A 27,450-nucleotide genomic window follows, 5' to 3' on the forward strand; every position below is an offset into this window, starting at 1 on the left:
CTCTCTCTCTCTCAGGCGCGCGCGCGACACACACACACACACACACACACACACACAGACGCGCGCGCGCGCACGCTCGGCTTACACACTACTTCATCTAACATTAAACTAACGGTAAGGTCAACACACACACACCCATGCCCGAGGGAGGACTCGAACCTCCGACGACGGGGAGAGCAGCGCGTACCGTAGCAAAGAGCGCTAGACCGAGCGGCTACCCCGCGCGGCTCTCTTCGCACATAAACACTGCACGGCAAAGAAGGGATGATTGTTCTCAGTTACAATCAGCTTCGTTGTCTGTTACACCGTAACTGTGTCCGACGTTCGCAGCTTTCTAATTAGATTACTTGTGATCGTAGTAGATACTACGGTCTAAGGACATTATCTTCCGGAAGTAAGACTGAGAGAAAAATTTAATTCCAGTTAGAACATTTTGGGCATTCTGAACTTTCACTAGTGAAAACTGGCTTTATTAAGTAAATGGTTTTCTGCGACAGTCGCGTTTTCTTTCTGTGCTTTTCTTTTTGGCTGAAACGGAAAATACTGATTTGATACGTAACCAAGCACGTGAAAGCTTTTCTCGCGTACAATACCAGCAATGCTGTAGTATTGTCATACAATTCTTCAAAGAGTTATATAACGCAAATTTTCCCACCAGTTTTCCTTCTGCAAATTATTATCTATATTTAAAATTATGTACACGCTCTGTACAGGAGACTACTAAATGTATAAAATTTATTTTAAACCGCTATGCTCGTAGAACAACAGTTTTTTCCATTTACTTTTCGTCGTTGTACAAGCTGAAAGACAGGACGACTTTACTGCGGTGTGGGGAGGGAGGAGCGAGAGGGGAGAGAGAGCAGGCAGCAAACATACGAACCTTTTAGCAATATATGCTATTATGTGCATTTGCATTGCGAGGCGCATTTTACATACAGCATTTACGCCTGATTAGGTCTAACCGACAAATTGCTAGCTTGTAGTAAACTGTATGATGATTTGCGGTACTTGAGACACAAAGTGATTTGCGGTACTTGAGACACAAAGTGCCTGCATTATTGCGTCTTCAAAATGATGTCACCTCTTATAGGTGACAGTATTACGTAGCAGACGAAGTTTAATACCACTTTCTAGAGCGGGCCCTATACCGAGCGACAAGGTGCAGCAGTCAGATGGCGCATTAGTAATCCCGGGATATCTAGACGCCTGAGAAAGAATTCGTAAGCGAAATCACGGCCGATTGCTGTCCCAAACCTCATTAAAAACTGCATCTTAAAATAGCGCTGGGCTGATGTTGGCTACTCCCAGATATCTGCACTCTGTACTAACTTCACGTAAGATAATTAATTCTCTTGATAATCTAATACACTTTCGAAGCTTTCCTAGAGGCACGAGTGTTACTTTGCAGAAACGTTGGTTTCTCCAAATGACCCGTGGAAACTACGGGCGACACGAATGAGCGATAGCTGTGACGCAGCGAGGAATGCAGACGCAGCTAGTTGTGGTGGCGGGGTGAGGGGAAGGCTCGGTGGCGAGTCGACAAGACGAGCTAAGCTAAGCTGTAGGTGCAGTGGCTGCCCGCCTCGGGCGGAAACGACGCGTAGCGGCGAGAAGTGAAGCGAGTGCATGAAATAATTATCCGTGCGCCTGCGCCGCCGTGCGGCAGGCCTTGGCGAAGGCAAGCCAGGCAAGACGGCCGGCAGGAGAGAATGGTGGGGGGGGGGGGGGGAGGGAGAGGAGAGGAGAGGAGAGGAGAGCAGAAGAGACGACGCGAGACGTGGCAGCGCCGCCACGGTGGCGGCACCTTTGACCCGCGCGCCAGGCCACCTGTACCGCGCCACCATAAATCTAGAAAACTCACTTTTTCTTATTCTCGCGTACAAAAAACGCGGACGCTCCTCCCTCCGGCCGAAGCTTCCGAATCCCAAGGCTGAATGCTAACCTTCAAAATTCCCTGTATAACGCTCGAAGGGTTAGGCCGGGCGTGTACTGCGGCTCAGGGCAGGGCAGCTTGTAGTTTTCTGTGGCGCAGCATACACTGAAGCGCAAGCGTACCTCCTGCCACGGCTACCTGTGTCTGTCTGGCTGCGCGGGGCTTGTGGCGGTGGCGCCCCTTCCTGCCTCCCGCGTGTCGCGGTCGATTATCTCTACAGCTAGCTGCTTCGATATCACGAGAACTGATACAACTAGTGCTGTCCGAGAAGTCACCCAAGAGCTTCTTTGATTTTCAAAGCTTTCCCCACTACTCTAAAGCGACTTGCCAACAGTCCAAAAACACCGTCAACCATTTGTTGGCACATAAACCATAAAACCTGGACTAAATTCTGTAATACCACCTACTACAGTGTTCTTCATCGCGACCTGATGAGGGCGAAACCGAATGTACTCTGCGTGGTCAACTTCCGCACAACCAATGTATAAACTGGTGACAACGATCGATTTCCTTGTGTGGATTCTATACTTTGTGCTTCTGACACAATAATAAATAAATAGTCTACAATTCTAGATTGTTGCCGTACTAATTAGAAAGCGCTACGGAAGAATTTAAACTATTCTCAAAAAATGTAAATGCCTCATCCCCCCATATAACATACGACATTACTTCCCTTAGACGGTGTATTTGATTTGGAACAGGATATTCAGCTGTTTCGTTACTAGTTTTTGCCTCTAACAAGCTATTTCCGAATACAATTGAATCATGGAATCAATCCATTTGAGCCTACATCAACTTCGACTACTGCCAAAAGTGCAACTGAAAAATAATTTTTGGTAGTTGTTACAAGAGGAGGCAGTGTTAGCTGATTTAGTTACGGTTATATATTTTCCATGTATTGAACACGATTATATATTTGCCTCCTAAAGCAGCACAGAAAGGTTGAAAATCCACTTAGTTCCGAACACGGAAACAATTTTTTTCATGTTTCTATGAGTCCGCTACTATTTAGGTTGCTTATCTTCACGCATAGCAAATTTTACTTTACTATCAATTCGCGAGACAGTTCTACCATTGTTTGTATGTACAACCAGTACTTCTGTAGGACTCGGTGGAGGCGCAGTACTTGAAAGAAAATGATACTTTATATGTTTGTCTGTCAAAGTAGCATGGCTGAAACTACGCAATTGTCACTGAAATGCATTTAAAAACAAAATCTGTAATAGTTGTTCTGTAGACAGCATTTACATATTATGGAGGTATGATAAACAACGCAGTGTTGAAGTTCACGAGGAAAAGTTACCAAAGTGGTTCAAATGGCTCTGAGCACTATGCGACTTAACTTCTGAGGTCATCAGTCGCCTAGAACTTAGAACTAATTAAACCTAACTAACCTAAGGACATCACACACATCCATGTCCGAAGCAGGATTCGAAAGTGCGGACCACAGGTTTTGTATTTGGTGACGTGGAAAGAATGTGACAGTTCCATCTGACATCATTTCCAGTTGCAGGAGCCCAAGATCATTTCACCTGTATTACCCTGGTTGATATAACCGCCTAAATAATCATCACATTTTGTTTGATATTAACATTCTTGACTACGAGGAAACGATTACTAGCAGTGCGTACGACTAGTGTGAAGGAGAAGTTCGGGGGGCGGGAAGAATGCCGCATCTGTACGAGAAATGTATCATCAGACTGACAGCTGTGATCTTTGACCCGAACAAGCTCGATCCATCACGTTTTCTGTCGGCACCCGACACAAGGAGGACCCAAAAGGGCACGCCGCACGAACACGGCAGTGTAAGCACAGTGGAGACTTTGGTCTGGATTATCATCTGAGTCACGCATACATGCTTACGCCAATACACTGTGCCGCTGCCCTGCGGCGGTGTGGCAACCGGACTGGCTGACACGAGCCAACACCAATAATAAGGAATAGTTTTGGCCGAAACTTGGAGGCAGCACTGGCCGGATCATCTAGTCGAAGTAATCATCATTTACGTTAAGTAAGACTTTATACGGGTTGTATACTGTCTGTATGTCGATATGTAGCCAAATATTTCGTATGGTGTATGATTTTCGGTGATTTTCCGTTCAATACAAAACAAAGATGATATGTCACACTGAACATTATCACCTGCAGCAAATAAAAGTGTTGTAATGGTAGTTTAACGCTTCTTCACATTTAATATGAGGACAAGACGGGAACAGCACTGGAGAGAAGCTGAGTTCGCATCTAGGGTTGGACAGTTGGCTGTTCATTTTCCGCATGTTATGTAAATAATTCTGCACCAAAGCGTTTAAGATGCCTACAACATCGGCAGCCTGTGTTTTTAGGTTTATCCATACCGAAATTGTAGAAATGCTGTTACAAAAAGAATGTACAGCAAATAAGTCGAAATACGTCGTGCTGGAACGATATAATTCAGCTGAAGATACACAGTTAAGTGCCCACCTGTTATCTTGCACTATTTCCACGTAATTCGCGTTCCATTGTACTTGCCCATTTTCCTACCCAAAGAGCAGAAGTAACGAATCGGAAGTATCTCTTAAGCAGCACAGTTTAATTACAAGGAAATACTGCCCACGACAAACAACGTACATTTTGTTCTATATAATTTTCTTCTATAAACTGTTTAGGTTTCCTGAGGTATTATCAAATTATTGAATTTGGTGCTTACTAGTTATGCACCAGTCGCTCATTGTTATCGTTTCTCGTGGTGTTTAAAGTTTATGGAAACGTCGACATCAATTTCCTGAGGGGCACGAATCGTTTCACCTGAAGCGAATTTACGGAAATCTCTGATTGCCTTTAGAGTGTTGAACGCTGTAAGAGTATTCCAGTGCCTTTGTAGCAAGGGATACTTCTACGTAGGTTAGGTGTTAAAATTTTAGTATGAAGTGAATAACTGGTGTGCGTGTCAAATGGTTCAAATGGCTCTTAGCACTATGAGACTCAACTGCTGTGGTCATAAGTCCCCTAGAACTTAGAACTACTTAAACCTAACTAACCTAAGGACATCACACACACCCATGCCCGAGGCAGGATTCGAACCTGCGACCGTAGCAGTCCCGCGGTTCCGGACTGCAGCGCCAGTACCGCACGGCCACCGCGGCCGGCAATGGCATCTAGTGTCGAAACGTCTAATATTGGTTTACCACGTAGTAAGATATTCTAGACGCAGGTCCTCGCTACAGATGAATGACACCATTCCTGGAGTTGTCTCGATTAGACACTGTTAATTTTTCCGATCAGCACGAACTGTTATAAAGTGATGATGATGATGATTATGTTTGGTTAGTGGGGCGCTCAACTGCGTGGTTATCAGCGCCCGTACAATTATCGAATCTTTGCTCAGTCCAATTTCGCCACTTTCCTGGATGATGATGAAATGATGAGGACAACACAAACACCCAGTCATCTCGAGGCAGGTGAAAATCCCTGACCCCGCCGGGAATCGAACCCGGGACCCCTGTTATAAAGTGATGGTGCAGTTAAACGGCAGATACCGTCAGAATTCCGCAGACATAGCAGACTTCTTCGTGTCGCCGTACGGCCCGCGTGGAACGCAGAAGGTCGACAGTCGCGCTGCGGAAAGCGTCCGCGCGACCGAAACTCGACCTTAAAAAGAGGCGGACGGTGAGGCGCGGCGTGAGAGAGAGCTGGCTGACACACATCGATCGGTCGCCGTCTGAAGAGAATATGGTTGACGAGTGTGCACGCCGAATGGAACGGTTTGTTGCTGGGCCAGTGAGCAGACAAAGGCGTGGGACGCCGTGGGGAGGCGAGCAACGGAAGCCCGGCGGAGCGAGGGGCGCCCGGGCCGGGCCCGCGTGGGAACCCGCGCCCCTCGCGGCTCACGCCGCACCCCGCGGAGAGCTGCGCGCGCCCGCCGCCGCGCGGCGCTGCCAGCGCCGACGCCGCCGCCGCCGCCGCCGCCCGCTGATTCATCCCCCGCCTCGCCAATTACAGCGCCAATTGACGGACCGCTTCCAATATGCGGCTGCATACTGGCGCCAGCGCTAATCCGTACCCTCACGATGACATTAAGCTCTTAACCCTGCGTCTCTCGCGCTCAGCTCATCTCTCCTTTCCTACTATAAAACCTCTGCTCCTAGTACAGGCACACTGACAGAGATATCGGTACAATGCAGATCTGAAGTCGACGATTTTACTTCTTGTATATTTTCACATACACTAAGTTTCGATATTTTTTGTCTGGGATGTATTGTCCCAGGATTAAACTGTACATTAATCTCATCCTAGACTTTTTGCAGATTTTCCTTGGTTGTAAGGCAAATGCCGGGAACTTAGAATGCCCTCCCAAATATTGTCAATTGGGATGTCTTCTGCCCAACAACCAGATCGCCAGGAATTGGGGGAAAAGTCCCTGACTGTACAACATTGTTAAGGCTTTCGTGGCCATTTGCTGACAAACTGCCTATTGGCTTTTGTCTCGTGTTCTTCGGCCGACGTTCGTCAGATGATTTTACTGACGTTTCGCCAGCACGAGTGGTTGGCATAGTCAAAGCTTCACCCTCCATTGCTGGTGGTCAGCTGGAATAGAAAGTGAAGCTTTGACAATGCCAGCCACTCGTACTGGCAAAACGTCAGTAAAATCATCTGACGAACGTCGGCCGAAGAACCCGAGACAGAAAAAAAATGGCTCAAATGGCTGCGAGCACTATGGGACTTAACTGCTGAGGTCATCAATCCCCTAGAACTTAGAACTACTTAAACTTAACTAACATAAGGACGTCACACACATCCATGGCCGAGGCAGGATTCGAACCTGCGACCTTCGTGGTCGCGCGGTTCCAGACTGTAGGGCCTAGAACCGCTCGGCCACACCGGCCGGCGCCGAGACAGAAGCTAATAGGCATTTTGCCCCTGACTGTACTCTAATAGTCCACTCCAGTTAGGGAACTGAATAAAATGTTGAGCAAACATTTCTATGTGAGTCTGTTAAAATAGCCTAAGCTAACGAAGTGAAGGAATAGTATAGCTCAGAAAAAAATTACAAGGAAAGCAGTCGTGCAGACTATTCGTAAATCTTAGATGGAAACATTAGTGAAAATGAGAGCTCGAGTAACCCGGTGCCGTGTTCATACGGTCTCACGACTAAGGCAAGAAGATGGAAATCTGGGTTCGAGTCCCAGTTTGGCACGAATGTTCCTTACACTGCAGGTTCAGCATATTTGAACCGTTTACAATGATATCGTTTCGTGTCATTCCAGCTCCAATGCCCTAGTAGCTTTCTAAACATCAATTTTATTTCGGTACATTTAATTCATTTCGAACAAGAAACTACTCAACTTTCTTCTTTAGTTCCACAAACCGCTATTCTCGGGGATGAGATGAAGAAAACTGGAAACTTGCTGGGTCAGATGTGCAATAGTCAACGGAGTGTGTGTCTCCATACAGATCTGAACACGGGTGGGATAAAAAGACACGACAGCGCGGCCGCCTGCAGAGACAAGAAGCGGCGGCGGCGGCGGCGGCTGGGGCCGCGCCGTCTGGCGTCTGGCGGATGTCGCGTCACTGGATGCCGGCGCGCTGACTCGCCTCACTAAAGCCCCGCCCCGCCTGCCCTGACCACCAGAGCGCAGGGCGCACCTACCACCAGGGCCCCCCCATGCACGACTTTGTAGGGCCCGAGCTTCTGTACTGATTGGAAAAACCGTGGTTCTGCTCGCGCGTTTACTACTCTATTTAGCGATTCTGATCTGCCCGACACGCTCTAAAAATACCCACACGGCGCGTCTTGTCCATTTACGTAGGAACTCTCCGGTGACGTCCTGCGTGCCTGCCAGTGTGTATCATCTGGGCCGACTCGTGACGTACTGTCGGAAGGGCAAGCCCCGACTCGCCTTTTCCAAATAGCCCCGTTAACTCATCGCTCTGTGAGTCATCGCTTTCCCGCTGGGCACAGGAGCCGCCCCGATGTCACACATCAAGCGCTAATCCCTACTCACGCGTCGGCTGGCAAATCTGGAATTTTTTTTTACAGTTGTCGCTGCAACAGAATTCTATAAACTACTATTATTTACCTCCCACAGCAGTTTCTCCACTATACATTAGGTCGGTGTCGACAACGTCACACAGGCACTCTTCATATTTCCAGCTACGTCCTGCGACTACCTGTTATAGCAGAAGTCTCTGTGTGATCGTGTGATTGTCACCAAAAAATTTACAACATAAAAATGCTCCAAAAAGACCAGTCGAGCTCATTTACCTCCGGTTATATATATCTGAAGGATCTCACAAGCTGTTGTTAACTCCAGACACGGAAGAACATGAAGAATTTCTCATTCTGTATCTACATATTATACCGGTAGCCACCTCACCGTGTCAGGCCGCACGTACTTCTGGAACCACTATTCTCCACCCCCATCCCACCCTCTTTTTCCCTGCTCCATTAGCGAATAGCTTGTGACAATAACGACTGTCGATAAACGTCAGTGTGAACTTCAATTAAGCTGAATTGGTGGTGGTGCGAGTGCGTAAAATGTCCAAACTGTACTTCACAACTTTTGTTTATCCTTGTTATGAATAGTTAGTCTGCTGCCGGGATACTAGAGCATGTATAAAGGTTTCCATATTACTATACAACGGTTGGAACTCAAATAGTGGCAACTATATATTCACAACCGATACAAAAGAGTTACATGTTTGCACCTGTTACTGTCGTTCAAAGTAGTCACCAGCGTTGTGCAGAACCCGTTGCTAGCGATGTGGAGGGCGTAGCATACCGTTAGCAGAGCCTGTTCTGTTGATGGTGCGAATGGAGCGATCTACTGCCTGTCGAATCTCTGGAACAGTTCTGAAGCGAATGCCACGAAGTGGTTCCTTCATCTTAGGAATAAAATCAAAGTCACAAGGACTTAAGTCCGGGGAGTATGGTGGATGGTACAGTACTTCCCAGTCCCATCGACTGAACAGAGCAGCCACAGGTTGAGCTGTATGAGACCGCGCATTGTCGTGCAAAATGATGGGTGAGTTGCGCAGAAAGTGTCGCTGCTTCTTCCACAAAGCTAGTCGCAGGTGATGCTCCAAAAATGACCAGTAATACTGTGCATTGACGGTCTGCCGTGGAGGAACGTAGTGCGTTAGGATAACACCATCACAGTGGTACACGCGAATCACGGTAACTTTAGACCGCTCCATTCACCATCAATAGAACACGCTCTACTAACGGTATACTACGCCTTCCACCTGGTTGGCAACGGGTTATACACAACACTGGTGACTACTTTGAAGGGCAATAACAGGTGCAAACATGGAACTCTTTTGTATCGGTTGTGAATAAATAGTTGCCACTATTTAAGTTCCAACCCTCCTATTTCTGTGTTATCCGAAAGGGCATGGAGTCAAAAACACACGCACCAGTATTTTGAGCAGTGGAACGAGCAAATCATACGTATGCGACCTTATCTTGAAGGGGACCACCAATACTTGAACACATTTGGAAAGACAAATTTTCCGGCAGAATTAATCTATTTTGGCGAAACTTGTCGCGATGTAACGATACACAGTTTTAAGTCGACGTACAATTTCGCTCTAATAAGTCGTCGACATTAGTAGCAATTTTGTTTTGGTCGCGGTAGCAGTAAACAGCACTGGGCGTGGACAAATGGGTAGGCACGTTTTGGACGGAACTATGGCAGCTGGCGGCCCAGGCGCAGAGCAGGTCGTTTTCGGCCACGCAACAGTGGAAGCGGGGGTGGCCGGGCGGGGCGTCCGATAGCACGGTTGCCGCCAGATGCGGCGGGCTGGGGCTGGGGACCCACAGCACGTGGTGGGTGTGGGGCGCGGGGGCGGCCGCTGATCGCTGCTTCGCCGCACACGCCTGTGCTCCGGTTAACGCTTTACGCCATATTCAAGTCGTTAGTGCAGGACTTGAGGAAGAATCTGAGGAACAGGTCCATACGTATGACGGAAATGAATCGAATAAATAAATGTTGCGCTCCACTGCAGTAACGTTAACCATAGTCATCGCCACTACCATGTGAACTCTTAATGACCAGTCAGACATTGGCAAGAGTGAGAAGCTTCGACTAGAACATTGCCCATTAGAGTTTATTCCATCTCTCCCAGCGACTCTGTGGGACCGACCGAGTCTGAGTGGTTCTGAACCGATGAAGATTGCTGGAAACTGTTGTAACCTTTCGATTACCAACGGGACGTGTGTGTCCCACGATAGGTTATTAGAAAACTAATTGGAATTAGTTGCCTGTTATTGCTATGTATTAATTTTCAATTGGTAAAGGGAAGCCTACTAATGGTTAACAGAATTCTTAAAGTTCAGCTTGCTCTTGAAGGCCATGCTATCTTCAAGTTTCATTGTTAACCCTCGTCATCGTATTGTCACGTCTAATTAGTTCGCATCTGCTGATAGGCAACCCAATTACCAGAATCGCAAAGCGGGCTACCTTCATGCTTTGACGGACACATCGCGTCAACGACTTGCACCCACGAATTGATGCTTACCGCATCACAAACTAAGACAATATTTAGCACTTGTAGTATGAGTTACAAACTCTGTTCACTGATGCGTGTCTGTTTTAAATATGTCTTGTAGGTTTTGCGCAGTCGTCTTCCAAAATCCTTGGGGATACTTAAGAATAATCTTGTATGTCCAACTCTCACGCCCGCAATCTCCTTGGAAAAGCAAACGGCGAGAAATATTCTTTTCATACTATTACTTTGACTGCGACACTTATTTGAAAGTATACATTAACGTTTTTTAAATGAAATTGATAGTCAAATAGTTAAGCAAACGCAGGCTTTGCGCCAACAGGAGATACAGCGGTAGTCGTAATTAATGTTGAGGTGAACAGGCAAAGGTCGTGTATCATCTGACTTATTTGACTAGTTTCGCTCGGCAAGTGTGCTGACGATAATGTTTCAAATCTCTCTCGTGTTGCCATCAGGGCAATGAATATCTGCGAATGCTAGCTCCAGAAAAATGAAACTAGACAAATAAATCAAGTAACAATCGATCTGTGACACTGTACCTATTCAGTAACTATCATTTTTAAAATGGCGTTAAGTGTACCATGCAGCCAACACCATACATTAGCGGTACATCTGATGATTAAAAAAGGCTGTGGTAGAGTGTACAGAACATACGGTACAGTAGATGTCCGTTGAAATTACGTGCGAGCTACAATCTATTGAAGAGTTCAAGCTGATTTTATAATTTCCTTTAATTTATTATTCGAGTATAGTGACGATAATAGGAATTCGTGTTCCAAATTGTTTAGTATGCTGAACACAGAACTTGCCGACGATATACCCCTAAAACGAAAATAATTTGTCATTTTAATTACCTTCCTATATTGAGTCGCACGAATAAGTTGGAGAATGACAGTTCAGGATTTGGCGTCCCGTCGACGACGAGGTCATTAGAGACGGAGCGCAAATATGGAATGGAGAAGTTGGGGAAGGAAGTCACCCATGCCCTTTCAAAGCAATCATCCCGGCATTCGCTTTAAGCGATTTAGGGAAACCACCGAAAATCCCAATCTGGATGGCCAGACAGGTATCTGAACCGGAGCCATCTCGAATACCACTCACGTGTCTGATTACTATGTGATCGGGCTCTGTCCTGTGGCGGTGGCTTGGGATACTTATTCGAATGTATGCAGCGCATCCTTGCGATGGACGTTACGTGCTAACTACCGAATGTCAACTCCATAAACTGTAATCTACTTCGGGCAGTGGGAGGGGGGGGGGGGGGAGCAGGAGTGCCTTACAGTAATTTGCTGTACGGCAAAGAAGGAAAAACTTATTTCAAGATGACGGAGCTCAGTTTAAACCCGCCTACGGCTTGGCAGTTTGCAACAAGTTGTGTATCATAAATTTTTGGTTCGACGCCTAGTTGGCTCTTCGATTATTTTGTTATTTAGATGACTTTCCTGGGCAACAGTTGGCGTGAGCGGAAAGTAGGAATTTACAATGACGTTCGAAATCTATCTCAAAATGATTGCCGTGCGGGGTAGCCGAGCGGTCTGGGGCGCCTTGTCACGGTCCGCGCGGCTTTCCCCGGTCGGAGGTTCGAGTCCTCCCTCGGGCATGGGTGTGTGTGTGTGTCCTTAACGAAAGTTAGATAAAGTAGTGTGTAAGCTTAGCGACCGATGACCTCAGCAGTTTGGTCCCGTAAGACATTACCACAAATTTCCAATTTCAAAATGATTGGGCGGGTTTATTCTCAGATCTAAGGCAAACAATTACATCTGACACGGCCATGACTTGGTCTGGATTGTGCTGGTGATACAAACCTTCGGGTAATGTAATTCACACCCTCTCACAGACAAAGCAAAACCGGGACTAGAACCCGGAACCTTCCATTCTGCGGCCAATCTTACCGACTGAGCCATTCGGGAACGATACACCCTAACAGATTCGTTTCTGCCAGTGCCTCTCTGCTGCTTTCCAAATTTCAAAGAAGCTCTCCTGCGCGCAAAAAGTAGGTTCAGACCAGCGCTTACTCCGCTGCAGACTGAAATATTCATTCTGGAGCCAAGTAAATATTGAATTATAAACTGACTGTGTTAACGGAACGAACGAATATACTGGTGTATGGGGACGGTAAAAATGGACTTCCGAGCCTAACTGCAGAGTGCTGCAGGATGAGGTGCTATTCGCGACGCGGGCGGAGGGCGTTGGCCCTTCTTGGTAATAATATATCAAAAATCGCCGGCAGCGCTTTTTCGTCCCCGCAGCCTGGCGAGGCGCCAGCGGAAGCGACGACTGCGAGACGCCGGAGGGGAGGGCAATGGCTCGCGGACTGGCGTAGGGTGTGGCAGGGAGCAAGTGGCCAGGGCCAGAGCGCGGAAATCTTCCTGGCCACCATTTGGCGCGGGCTACGGCTCTCCCAAAAACGAAATGGCTGCCGCTCGAATACTGCTACAGCACTGCCAACACTGTAGTATTTTGACATCAGATTAGCTAATTTTTATTCATTTTCGTGATCAAAGCTCCCTTGGTGATTATCTCCAGTTTTCTTCATGTTTCAACGCTAAAGGTTCCGGAGAAAAACCTTGATATTTATGCATCCTTTTAGCTGTACTTGGTGCATAGGTGGCTCTGAATTTACGCTTGAGAGAATATTAACGTCCGGATGTTCACAATTTGACCCACGGCGTTCTTTCCAATTCCGCTAATCTGAACCCAGCAGCATGTTACACCGGTTCTACTCTATACTTTTAAACGTTAACAGAGCCATGTGACGTAAGTTATTACTTAATATGCTGCATATTTACACTGACGGAAAAGAAAACGAACACCAAAAAATCGTTAATGTATAGAAATGAAAAGTCGAGAATACACTTGTCTAGGTAACATATTTAAGTGATTAACATTGCAAGATCACAGGTCAGTGTAAGCGCGAGATAAATCCGCTGCAAATGTGAAATGCTGGTATATTTCTAACAGATGTAATCGCCAGGATGTTGAATGCACGCATGCAAATGTGCACGCATGTCAGTTTGTGGGATCGAGTTGCAAGCCTATTGCACTTGATCGGTCAATAAATGGACGAATAATGCTGGCTGCGAACGGATAACACTGGTGTTGTCGTCCGATGATGCTGCTCGACTGGAGACAGATCTGGTGATCGAGTAGGCCAAGGCAACATGTCGACACTCTGTGCAGCATGCTGGGTTACAACAACGGTATGTGGGTGAGTGTTATCCTGCTAGAAAATGTTCCCGGTAATGCTGTTTTTGAATGGCAGCACAACAGGGCGAATCATCAGATTGCTGTACAAATTTGCGTTCATGGTGTGTGGGATAACCACGAGATTGCTCCTGCTATCATACGAAATCCCACTCCAGGCCAGAACTCCCAAGTGTAGATCCATTGTGTCTAGCACGCACACAGGTTGGATGCAGGCCCCCAACTGGCCTCCTCCTAACCAAGACGCGGCCATCACTGGCACCGAGGCAAAATCAACTTGCATCAGGAAACACAACAGACCTCCACGCTGCCCTCCGGTGAGCTCTCGCTTGACGCGACTGAAGTCCCAAATGGTGGTGGTTTGAGGTCAGTGGATTGCACGCTACATGGCGCCTGGCTCGAGACTGTCCTCGAAGTATCCTATTTGTAACAGTTGGTTGTATCAGTGTGCTCCCAACTGCTGCAGGTGTAGTACGATGCGCCAGAGCCATACGCCGAACGTAACTACCGCTGACGACCATTATAGTGTGTATTTGAAGCAAACCTGATTTGCATCCTAATAGTAGCGCGACTAGCGCCTCTCTGATGCGACTGACGCGAAATTTGAATAGACATTTTCTTTCAGATGTAGAGACACGCCTACCAAGAATGGCTCTAAGCATTATGGGACTTAACATCTGAGGTCATCAGTCCCCTAGAACTTAGAACTACTTAAACCTAACTAACCTAATGACATCACACACATCCATGCCCGAGGCAGGATTCGAACCTGCGACCGTAGCGGCCGCGCGGTTCCAGACTGAAGCGCCTAGAACCGCTCGGCCACGCCTACCAACTTTCGTTTATGTTGCGTAACTCCTTCTTGGTGCAGCAATTTCTTTTCCGTCAGTGTATAATTTTCTTTTTTAAACAGAGGTTGGATTTTCGCATGAAGAGCACAGTTCCCAGCAACTGTGAACAATTACTCGGATGACAGCACAACAGTTAAGTTCGGATGATGAACATCTACAGTGATGGACTGTAACGGCTTGGATTTGTTTTTCTTTGTCTTCCTCATGAGGACTAACACTTTGAGCTAAATTCTCGAGCCGAAAATTCTAACCAGCCTCTTTAACCTGGAGAGAAGTTATTTCAATGAGAGGAGTTATTTCAATCGCAGACTAGCCTTATCAGCTATTTCCCTAAGAGTGTAGTCCGAGCCCTACGCGTTTCTGGGGATATAGAGAAGGATAATAGTTTTCTTTTAGATTTTGTTGAAGTACACGCTGGTTTGAACAGGGGTATTGAACCAGGGCACTGAACTTAGTCGGTCGCGTTTCCCTTTTAATACTCTTCCATGTTGACCTATCCGATCAGACCTAGTGCCTCAACAAGCTGCTGTTCGTGGCGGAAGGCGAGTTTCACTCTCTCTCTGAGCCAGTAAAGTTGCAGGGATTGTGGCAGGCCGGCCGTGGCTTGCGAACTGGTGAAGGGTGAGGGCACCCAGCAGCAGCAGAAGGCAGGTAGCGAGCGGTGGCAGGAAGTCGGCCGGAGCATCCGCCCCGATAGCGGCACGCCGCTTCCGCCCGACGCCTCGCGACAGCGGCCGCCACTGCCAGGAGCTCCGCGGCCCATCTGGGGTTCACTGGCTATCCATTAGATAAATGCTGCAACCTCCCAGCGAAGGGGGTACGGAGCTAAGCCGTCGCCACGTGTCTACCAAGTGCTACCGGGCAGTCAGTTTGCCCAGTGTAAGCACGTTAGTGTCCATTAGACCTACCGAGTGAGGTGACGTAGTGGTAACACACTGGACTCGCTTGCCGGAAGACGGCGTTTCAAATCCCTGTCCGATCGTCCAAATATCAGCATCTTTACAGGGGCGTGAACGGGGGAGGTTCAAATACACTTCCTAAATCAATTTCCCAATACCGCTTTATGTAAACGCTCCAACATCTATTACAGAAATGCGGTCCTAGCTGCAGGATTTTCTCTTCCACTTGTTCTTGAAAATGTCGACTGATAAGGAGTGACTTTTTATGCAGCGAAGAACAAGAATAAATATCGGACAGCAAATAAGTTATCTACCTGCTGTGTTTACTTTAAATGGCCATCGTGCTGACTAGACCAGAAAGAGAAACGGCTGATTTTGAGAATCCATTCGTATAAAATAACTGAAGATCGGAACCGCATATCGATTTCAGTCTAAACAGCTCGTCAGCGGAAACAGGTTTCCGATATATAGTTTACGCCTTCGGAAGTAGTGTTGCTTGTAAATGTAGCGCATCTCTTCTTGCGTGGGTAATCTCGTTAAGTACAAGCACTGAACTAGTAGCGTGACTGAAAACTTGGAATTAAAGAGATTCAAAATGAATGGCAAGCAGAAAATAATGGATATCGCTGACGTCAGTCTCCTTGCACTGTGAATTACCTCAGTAGGCAACAAACGAGCAACTTGTACGGTTCCAAATCGAAATGTCTCATTTCTGAAAAAGTTATGTACCTGCTTTTTCTGGCGGAAAATGAAGACTATTTATTTCCTTTTTATACCTGTATGCTACCAGTAGGGTTATCACCTCAGCATGAAGCAGTTCATCCATCCATCTCATACCTGACGATGTGTGGATAAACTGTTTCTTGTTCACGTGTATTCTACGTCGTTTTCCACATTACATACCTGAAGATGGAGCCATGCGGCTTGGAAATCAATTGCAGTTTAAGTGGAAAGCAATGAATACAGCAGTTTGGATTGAGAATGTATTTATTTTCCACTCCACAAATGTTAGTCGCTCACGTTTCCAACTCTTCCACCACCACGGAAGCTGGAAAATATACAGGGTGAGCCAAAAAGGACTTTACAACTTTCTAATACTACAGAATTTATCGAGATAAGTTACAGAATCAGTAGAGGTGTCATTTTGTAGCAAATAACCTCAAATTTGATTCAAGTCGGTGGACCACCTCATTTCCTCGCGGAAGTTCGAGATTTTCTCGGCAGTCGCTTCCCAGCTCGGTGGACAGGCCGTGAAGGGCCAATCGCACTAGACACCACTGAATTTCTGGAATGTCTGCCGCATCACAAATAAGTCACATGGAACCAAAATGACACTTCACACTTTTATGTGAAATCTGAGGTTGTTTGCTACCGATTCTGTAAGTTCTTGCCGGCCGGGGTGGCTGAGCGGTTCTAGGCGCTACAGTCTGGAACCGCGCGACCGCTACGGTCGCAGGTTCGAATCCTCCCTCGGGCATGGATGTGTGTGATGTCCTTAGGTTAGTTAGGTTTAAGTAGTTCTAAGTTCTAGGGGAGTGATGACCACAGCAGTTAAGTCCCATAGTGTTCAGAGCCCCATTTGAACCATTTTTTTTTTTTTGTAAGTTCTCAATAAATTTCTACATTATTCCAAAGTTGTAAGTCCTTTTTTGATTCACCTTGTACTACACCCCTTTATTTCTCACAAACTGATTTTGTTCCACTTTTCATACTCTAAATGATGTGAAAAGGGCATCATTATAGAGCGGGGTTCTTTTGAGTCTACTTCAAGCAATAATACAGTATCAATCAATTTTGTCCATTCCCCCCAGATTAAATCTGATTCAAATATATATCGCGAAACTGCGGGAAGCTTCCAAGAAGCGGAAGCGCTAGCCATTTCGTCGTAGCGCTTGATCCACTTCCCTTTTTTCTCTAGCTTCAGCTACCACGTACAGCAGCCGGTGACCGCTCGCGACGCAGTGCCATAATTCTAGAGCCGTGGCAATGACTGCGTGGCGTGGTGAGCAGCCGGCAACCAGTTTTGTCATCGCCACCTCCCGCTTCCTCTCCGGCCGTTCGTCGCTCGCTGCCCCCCGTTGCCAGACGTCCTCCTTTCCGTGTCCCTCGATGCCTGTCTATACGGCACGGGGCGGCCGATCGATTGAATGGCGTCAGGGCGAGCGCCGGCGACGGCAACTGTGCGGTTCGGCTCGGCGTGGAAACCAGGCCAGCAAAACACACACACACAATGGCCGGCTCCTGCCTGTTGGCCCCAGCGATTTTCTCGTCAAACTCTCCCCATCCTCCGCCACTCGACCCGCGCCCTGCTCCCTCCCTCTTTCGCTCTATACAGTCATCCCCTCGCTGCAATGTCAAAGCCCTCACAAAGCTTACCGTTCCGAGCCGAGGGCGCGATTGCTGTCGCGGTCGTATCGTAATCGTTTAGCTGTTTGCTGATTAACCTTTCCCAAAGTGACTAAACTATTGGCACCTAGCCTGTCTCTCACTTTCTACCTGTGTGTGTGTGTGTGTGTGTGTGTGTGTGTGTGCGCTCGCGCTCACACGACCCATCATCTTTCTCCCTATGGCTATAACGAGCTAAGCTCTCTCATCAGCCCACTCCCTTCAAGAGCGAGAATGAAGATAAAACGTGCCCCATCTTTTTTCTTTTCTCTCCACTAAGACCTGCCTTATAAAAGCGGCAGCCTCGCTTCTGGAAACTCGCATTCTGTTTCCGATTCGCCGAAACCGTTATTACTGTCTCAGTGATGGTCAGCCTTCCGGCAAGCTTCTCCCAGTCTGAATAAGAGTCCTCCGCATACCATGTACTCGATCGCGACCTACGGAGAGTGAAGTGACACCCTTCCTCGTAGTCTCTCGAGCTCGACTATAATGATTTATATTACACGAGAATTATCGAGTTACAGGTCACTTGTCTGCCCGTCCTTTAAATCATACCAAGGAGAAATCAGTGGCGTCAAAGATCGATAAAAATTTTCTAGGCGGTGAAGACTCTAGTAATAGACTTCACTCCTGAATCCCACATGGACCACAATGGCAAGATTTGACCAATTACAGCGTGCACCGAGGCATATAGCTCCATTCAAAATTGGAACGGGAAGAAACCCTGATGTGCGGCACAATTATAAGAACCCTCTGTCATACATGACAGTGGTTTGCCGAGTGTACATAGATGGTTAGCTACAATATTTCAATATTCTCAGTTACATTGCTAATAATCCTGCAGTTTTAACCTCTTTTCATGATATTTGTATGACTGTGCGATACTCACTCCAGCTCAGAAGGCAGCAATATTTAACCATCTAAAAATATGAACAATATAATATAATGTAACTTTCATTACTTAGGCCTAATATTTGTTATACATTTTGAGAAACAGGAATGCCTGTAACACCTTTTATATCAGTAAAATTTTTCTAAGAGTCAACATTACCTCTGAAGTCTAAAGGAGATACATGGATGCATTTTCTCACTTTCTAACACCATTGCTACTTCTAGCAACTCCCCATCCCCCCTGCCCCCACCCCTGTCTCTTCTGCTGCTGTATAGAATATTCCTCCCTTTCTACATCAAGAGACCAGATCAAGGTCTCAGTATGAAAAACCAGACATTTGCTGCATCTGTATAACATTGCAAGAGTGTTTACAGTAAATGTACCTAACGGAATCTCATGACAAAGGAATAAGAGCAGAAGCAGTATTCCCATAAATGTAGGAGCACCTGCATTTATGCCCAGAGTCCACTTCAGCAAAATCTTTCTGAGTGTTTGACCTCATCATATGTGATAAAACTATTAGCATTTCAGCAACTATCGCAGGCAGCCACAAAGTTGGTGGTTTTGACGCACAGGCTGCACTCACACTCCCGGAGGAATTTTATTGAAACCCCGATAAATAGTTCCACAACTGTCCTCTCATTGAACATGGTACACATAAGATATTTATTCCGTGAACTCCACGCAAAAGCACCATAAATCACTAATGCACAACAACTCAAAATTTACAGTTATATAATACTAGTATTAAATTTCCTTGCATGGAGCATATCCTTTCTATATACTCTTTTCATGGGTTTGATGAGAAGAGGAAATATGGAAAGAATGTTAATGGTTGTCAGTAATACACCAAAATCTGTCATTTTCTGCTGTCAAAGACAGTTTAAAAAATTGTCATCACATGCAGACGTCAGTGATCAGCTGCAGCTGGAGGAACATTGTAGCTATGAGCTTAGTTCTGTTTTTAAAAATAAAAATAAATAATAAAAAATATAGCAGGATCTGAACCGACAAAAAATTAAGCACAGCAGATGCAATTATGTACATATGATAGCATCTGAAAGTTATTCAGATATTCCATTGAAAGGTGTTAGAACTGTAATATTTGTGGCATGCCAATGCTCGTGTCGAATTTAGAGACTGCTGTATTTGGACAATATTACGAATATTACTTACTTCTCCTGCTGCAAGTGAGCTGCACACCACACATACAATGATATCAAATTATTATCTATCAGACATTAGTGATCTTAATATTAATGTTTCACTTGTTATTGTTATTACAGCTGTTTCCATTGTTGCACCCAGAAAGACAATTTAGATTTTGAAACACTATAGCCTTTCCTAGCTACTACATCTAATTTCAGGCAATTTCATATTATCATATTATAAGTTCAAACTATGCACTATTGCTCAGGCTCAGTCTGTTTTCGTTACTTAATTCACTTTGATTTCTCAAGGGTAGTCTATTTTTTCAAATAGATGATGAATTGTGGATGATACAGCATTTACAATACCTTCATAAGGATGTAATCCAATCTATCTTGTCTATTTCTTACTAAAGTGAGTGTAATGTTGACTGAATGGTGAAGAGTACACTGACTTAAGATTCTTATATGCTTACACCAAAGTGATACAGTCTCAGATATTGATAATATGTAATATCAGAAACTAAAGCTTTTGGAACTTGATATTCTGAATTTTGTATTATGTCTCTGTTAGACGTTTCATTGGAGTGTATTCGTGTATTATTGGTAATCATAACATCTTTTTGGGGAGGGTTTAAGACCTTTCATTAAATTCATTTTTATACATCTTAGCAACAACTAACAAACACTGATTTAGCTGTCAATATCTCTGTAAGCTTCAAAACAAATATTGTGGCATAGGTGCTACTGTTACCCAAGATGTCTAGTCCTTTGATCAAACCAGAATGTGCATCTCCATACTCCACAGTTACATTTAAAGTACAGATTTTATACACGTTAAAGACATTGTAGCTGAGCTCTTTAGTACAAAGATTAATCTGATGCACCTCTCCATCCTAGTCTGTCCTACGTTACTCTCTTCCCCTCTGCATAACTACTACACCTTACAAAGATTTGAACCTGCTTACTGTAGTGTCACCTATTTTTCTGTCCAAATAGCAAAACTCATCAACAACTTTTTGTGTTTCATTTCCTAATCTAATTTGCTCAGCATGCACCTGATTTAATTCAACTACTATCTATTACTATTATTTTACTTTTATCAACGTTCTTCTTATAATCCCTTAATAGGAAAAACAACTGTGAATAGCAATTCTAAAACTCATTTGTCTGTAAGCTGACACTTTGCAGTTACTCTCTCGAGTGTAGACTACATAATCAAATCTCGGGAAACGAGTAGTAGAGAGAACAGCCGGTTCGACACGCACACACGTACGCAGGTAAGATGTGGTACTCACGGTGGTTGCTGGCGTGGGTAGCCGGAGGCAGCGAAGGCGGGCGGCGGCTTCCCCTGGCCGTAGCCGCCCATCACGCCGACCCCCACGCCGCCCTGCTGCTGCGCAGGGCCCGACTGCGTCGACGTCGTCACGCCCCACACCGTCGTGACCACAGATAGCTGCTGCTGGTGCTGACCTGCGGCACCAGCTGTGCCGCCTCCGCCTCCAGGTGACCACTCCCTGCAACGTGAGGAGGGGCGACATCTGGAACCTGCCTAGTGCTTCAGGTACGGGACTTACCGACTGAGAGTATACGCTTCTGCCGCTGTTCCTCCTCGTAACTCGAAAGCCGGGTATACAGTGGTCGTTTATTCACTTGTAACCCCCCCCCCCGGGTGATGATAATGCTGAGCATTTGGAAGCAATAATACAGGATCCGTCACATCTATAAATTCGTGTCTCCAAATAAAAATCTTTAAAAAATGATGTCTAAAACACAGTGCTCCTCCAACAAACTGTTTGAGCAGATTAAGTTTTAGAAAATAAACCTTATGAAGTTGTAAGTACAGTTATCCATTTTTCCTACAACCTCCCCTGTATCAAATTTACTATTCTGGGACAGGATGATTACTGGTATGACATTCACAGTCTTGTTGGCAGAAATCTACTAATTTGTATCTGCAAATTAGTATATTATTTCAGTGATAAAGACTGTTTCAGCTATTTAATAATTTGCTTGTAATTCTGATGCTGTACATCAACCTTTTCGTCTTGTGCTTACAAAATTTCAAAGTCTGTGAGAAACAACTCAAACTCTTCATTGTTACAGCTAATTTTTATTTAATGTTTCACTGTTTTAAAAGACCATTATTTCATCTAAAGTTAGCATACATCTCGAGTTCAAATTTGATACACAAATAGATATTCCGGTAATAAAGAACAATATGTAGGTCATACTAAAAGAAACCATACGATTTATACCATAAAGTGTTATTGAAAATATTTAAAAAATGGTTTATTTCTTTTTACAATCCTCAAATTAAGCAGCAAATAGCAATTCTCTTGTGAGAACATTTAAGTCTTCAATGCCACATTATAATTTCTCATTACACTAATGTTGTGGTTACAATAATAATGTGAATATCAGCAGGTGAGCTCAGAAGTCACCAAAAATAAACATTTAGAAATGTTTTCACAGGCAGCAAACTGTAGTTTACCAAGTATTTATTTTATAAACTGGTAGTATAATCATAATAGTGAGCATTTCAGTGTATCTCGTCAATGGGAAAGAAGATTTAGGATTAACTATGAATGAAGAAGGTGGTAGGTGTTAGGTGAATGGTTGTGTTGTTTGGGAATCTTTTAGGTAGAATGTAATTTAAGACTCTGTGTTTTATATCATAAATGAAACATTCTGAAAGCATGCAGTTGCATTATAAGTCAGTGAAAACTTAAAACTTAAACTCACATTGACTTTCTGAAACTAACAAAAATTCTGTGAAATACGGAAATACTCTTTGTGGTAATAGCAAAACCCGTACCTATGTTAAATGAGTGGTCACGAGCTGCCTTGAATCCTGCAGAATCCAATACGTCAATTTTGTATATTCTCTCATGGTCGTGATGCAATTTTGTGTTGGGGACTATCTCACACAAGCAGGGAGTGTGTTCAGTGCCATTCATGTGGCAAGAAACACTGCTTTACTGCAACAGCACCTGCTGAGCTGCTTGTTGAACATTCAGGGCTTCAGCAATATTGCATTCCTGAAAATCAACTGGTTTTAATTTGCTTGGTCATAATTAACAAATGGGAATTTTATAATGTATAAAAAAAACTCTGTCCAGAAAATGCACTAACTAAGGCATGCATCACATATCAAAGCAAATGAAATCTCGTGTAATTGCACCATCATCGCATAAAGTTATATACCAGTTTCTCAGTGACTAATGTCTCAACTATGAAAGCACAGCGAGCTGCTGCTATAATGAAAAGGGTCTAACATTTTGCAGATAGTGTGCGTTATTTCAGTTTTGAGAAATATTAAGGCTTCTCATCAACAAACAAGTCATAGCTGAATAAATGAGTATGTGTCCAATTTGTTTACAGAAAAATATATCCATTCTCCAGAAAAGAGAGAAAACTGAAGGACACTGCCATTTTCCTAAGCAAAAATTAGAAAATTCTAAAGTTCCATTGAAACAGAAGTGCAAAGAATAGATACAACTGTGAGAAAATAAAAAGTCATGTAAACGCTTTTGTTCACTAATTTGATGTAAGGTATTATGTGCCCAGAAATCAAACATGATATATACTGTTTGAGTATTATGCCTCTGTAGAGTAACATGATTCAAGGAATGTTTTTTTAATAAATGATATTGTTTCAGGTATGTGCAATGAAATGGGTGCGGAATGAAAGCCCACACAAACAAAATAAGAATGCTACAAATCACAGTAAAGAAATGATTTTTTGTATATGAGGGCACATCATTCACTACTAGATGTACAAATTTATTCTCAGAACTACTTCAAAATATTGCTTTATACCATGCACATAGGAATATGTCATACACATTGTACTATATATGGCACATGAATATTATAACAAATCTCTAAAAAGTGCTGTGTTGCCAAAAAATATGCTGTCATTGTGCACTAAATTGTGTTGCGAGCACCTACTTCTCCAATGTTGACAACAAATACGTTTACTGAGACGACACTGCCAAACAGAGATAACTCAGTACACCATTAGACTAACTAAAACTTTGAGGCTGAATCTCAGTCCTCACACTGCAAATATATAGTGCCAATCTCAGGTTCCAATGATACTGTGGTGTGTGCATTGCAGTACACATATCACTGTCACATTTGAACAAAAACTGCAAAGTTCTCAAAGCATATACTATATAGCAATATGCTGCTTGATGGTTTTTTATATTATTGTCCACAGAAACAAAGTAATTGTGTGATCTTTGGTTGTAGTGTTTAACTGTAAATCTGTAAAAGTTTGTTGCCTGACAACATTATTTGCCGAAAGATCGTATTATTTTGATGTAAGCACTGTGACAGTTTGATTTATTGAAAAGTGTGTCTATGTTTTTATTTGGTGGCTTTTTTGTTTCACTTATGTGTCGTGAATCGCCCCCTCTACCACCCTCATTATCTCTTTCTCTCTTCAACTGTTGTCTTTGCAATAATTAGTTTGTGGTTTCAAATGTGGATAAGAACATTACAGGTGATATTCTTATCGTTGGAATTATTCAGTCGAATGCTGGGATCTTCTTTTAAAGACTTAAAGCACACTTACTTTCGGCAGAAATCCTCAGACTACAGTGACATTACTATCAGCGGAACGCCACAGTAGGAAGAAGGAAATGATTTAAACAAAATCCTTATTGTGAACGCGTTCAAATATCCGCATAACTTTCAAGGTGTACAATAAGTTGCGACCAAAAATTGCATGTAATATTATAGCATTGAAATCAAAATTTTTAAAAGTGATTTACACTATCTGCAGTTTCCATCTGGGCCACACAAGCCGCACGGACTCCGAATATAATGGGCAGGCGTAATATTGGCAGGGCGACAGTTTGAAATATTCCTGCGTGGGGCTTTATATATAGCGCAACTTGTATTTGGTAGCGGTCTATTTTGCTCATTCTGAGCGGAGAGGAGCGGTGCAGGGCCGCGGCTGGCCACCCGCCAGGTTACGCGCCGAGTGGGGAGGGGGCAGGGGGGGGGGGGTGGAGGCGTTGGAGGGGAGGAGAGGGCAGGCGAGAGCAGAAGCAGGAGCAGCAGCAGCAGCAGCTCGCGCCCTCAGCCGTCACAGCTGCAGCCGCCGCGTGGCGTCGCTCTGTGTGTGTGTGTGTGTGTGTGTGTGTGTGGACTACTCGCTTCCTGCACGACGGCCAACGCTCACCACCAAATACACACACGCCTCGTACACAGTTCTATAAATGGGACGAGTTTGTATCAACAACAAATACTTTCTACAGATTAGGTCGGGTGACTGATACATAGAGGTACAAATACTTGTTACAGATTAGATCAGGTAACTGGAGTACTGAATCGTATCGAGGCACAACATGAATTGAAGTATGCTGAGGCATCAAGGAATAGTTAATTTGGTAGAGGGACGTGTATATATGTGTCGGAGGGGGTGGGGGTGGGGACGTGTAATCTTAGCAGAGGGAGACCAGTGCTTGATTGGAGATACGAGGTATGCTGCACTGGCGAAGCCTTACTTCACAAATTACTTCTACGATTCGGGGTTCAGTATTTGGGCGCCCTAATATATTTTTTTCTTTTTTTTCCCACCTGGTGACTTGGTTTCACCGTAGTTAACTCGCAACTTACGTGCAAAACGCCGAGTCGCACCGTGGTTCCGATACCACGAGACATACAATGAGTCTCTAAAATCTGGTCGTGTCAGTTATGAGGAAAGGAAGGGATAGCCATTTCCGTTTGACTGTTATTTACGATATTACAGCTAACCTACAAGAAAAATGCATATTATGAATCTGTGGGCGAGTGGGGCAATTATACGGAAAGAAATCGGCTGCGTCATTTTTAGATTAGAGCCGCTGCATTCGTCTGATTTTTTTATGGACAAAAAACTTTATCTGTATTGGGTTAAAAATTATTGTGTGTTTACACACTTGCACAGAGGAGACTGCGACTTGGAATTGTTTTTGAGTGGACAGAAGCTGCCACTTTGTATGTGCTCTCAGACGTTCCAAGTCGCGGTAATGTCTGTGTGCTGAGGGTATAACTTATACTGTTTGTGTAGCAGAAGGGAAGTACAAGCTCGCATTGGGCAGAGAGGGAAAAGAATGGCTTCTAATCTTATTAAAGGAAAATATCGTAAAAATTCACTTAAATTTTGGTGACTTTGGTAACATCTCATTAGAATTAAATTAATCAATTGCTGGAAATAAACCGAATACTCTTATTTTCTAGCATATGGAAGCCGAGTAACAACATTTAAACCTTCTTTCCTTCCAAATAATAGCCCATTCCACAATACTATACCATATCATTCGGGCAGGGCATGAAATACACACAATAATTTGATCATATCGAAATATCGTTTAACTGGTAGAGCACCCAAAAATCTCAAACAAATAAATCGTCAAAAATTTCCCTAAGCATATCAAGGCAAATGCCGGACGGTTTCTCTGAAAAGAACACGCCCGATATCCTACCCAGTCCGGAGCTTGTGGCAGTCTCTAATGACATCGTCACTGACGGGACGTTAAACCCAAGGCTCCTTTAACAGGAACACAGATGTTTGCGCACGCTTCTGGCACATGGAATCAATAAGAAGATAGTGTCTTCACGCTTCTTGCACATTGAATCAATAAGAAGATAGTGTCTTGACTTATGCTTCAGTCACACCGCAGAAAAATCTGTAACTTAATGTACCCATTGCATAATGTGTTAATCGAGAATTGAGCATATTTAGTTTCACTACACTGCCTCCCAGCTGAGCTCTGAAGCTCAAAATTCGTGTTTCTGATAGGATTAGAACTTGGAAAAATTCGAAATCATGCGTAACCGTAACACAGAAATGTAGTCGTTTTAGCTGTGGAGAATTGAATTCAAGTTTATGCAAAACAGGAGAAATATAGATCTTGAGAGGTCTGTAGGGACAACTATAGCCTCGGACGCCAATAGCCCCACGAACAATGTTCTGAAGAGCTGAGACCTATAAAAATGACGTTTGACGGAGCAAGGCCACTGAGCTCATATTGGTGCGGAACCAGATTCTGCTTCCGAACCAGTCGTTCTGGTACAGGTTTTTTGCGTGTTCCTTAATTCACTCTACAGAGAGTGAGAGTGGACTCTTGTTCCCCGTCTTTGTGCAACTGATCTCGGTGCTCGTGATGCTTCGGAATGATGTTCATTTAAATGCCAAACAACTAAAAACGGATCCAAATTTTGTGCGTGAAACAAAAGAAACGGAGGCGCGTCGAAATTAATCACAAGTGGGCTACTTTCCCAGTTTGTTCATAACAATATTGCAGACGTAAACACATTACCAGCAATAGTAAACCCCTGAAATTTTAGCCGGCCGGGGTGGCCGAGCGGTTCTAGGCGCTACAGTCTGGAACCGCGCGACCGCTACGGTCGCAGGTTCGAATCCTGCCTCGGGCATGGATGTGTATGATGTCCTTAGGTTAGTTAGGTTTAAGTAGTTCTAAGTTCTAGGGGACTGATTTCCTCAGAAGTTAAGTCCCACAGTGGTCAGGGGTATTTGAAGCCTGAAATTTTAAAGCAACTAGTTTTAAGTGACAAAGGTGAGTATGTGTGATATACTGGGAAATATTTGCATTACCCTTGGTTTTCATTAAATAAACGTGGGGCTCGCCCCTGAACA

General features: G+C 44.5%; 1 protein-coding gene across 5 annotated transcripts in view; it reads right to left on the bottom strand.

The window, feature by feature from the left end:
- LOC126094543 (zinc finger MIZ domain-containing protein 1-like) overlaps positions 1 to 27,450 on the bottom strand; it is a 149,590-nt gene that overhangs the window by 111,435 nt on the left and 10,705 nt on the right. For 4 of the 5 annotated variants that reach the window (XM_049908993.1, XM_049909003.1, XM_049908978.1 and 1 more), the window contains exon 2: positions 21,095 to 21,313. In XM_049908993.1, coding sequence (XP_049764950.1) covers positions 21,095 to 21,313 — 219 coding nt within the window. Of the gene's footprint in view, positions 1 to 21,094; positions 21,314 to 22,614; positions 22,838 to 27,450 lie in introns of all 5 variants that reach the window. The other variant, XM_049909013.1, reaches the window with a different exon arrangement.

The sequence above is a fragment of the Schistocerca cancellata genome, chromosome 1 (genome assembly GCF_023864275.1).
Source record: "Schistocerca cancellata isolate TAMUIC-IGC-003103 chromosome 1, iqSchCanc2.1, whole genome shotgun sequence".
Lineage (NCBI taxonomy): Eukaryota > Metazoa > Arthropoda > Insecta > Orthoptera > Acrididae > Schistocerca > Schistocerca cancellata.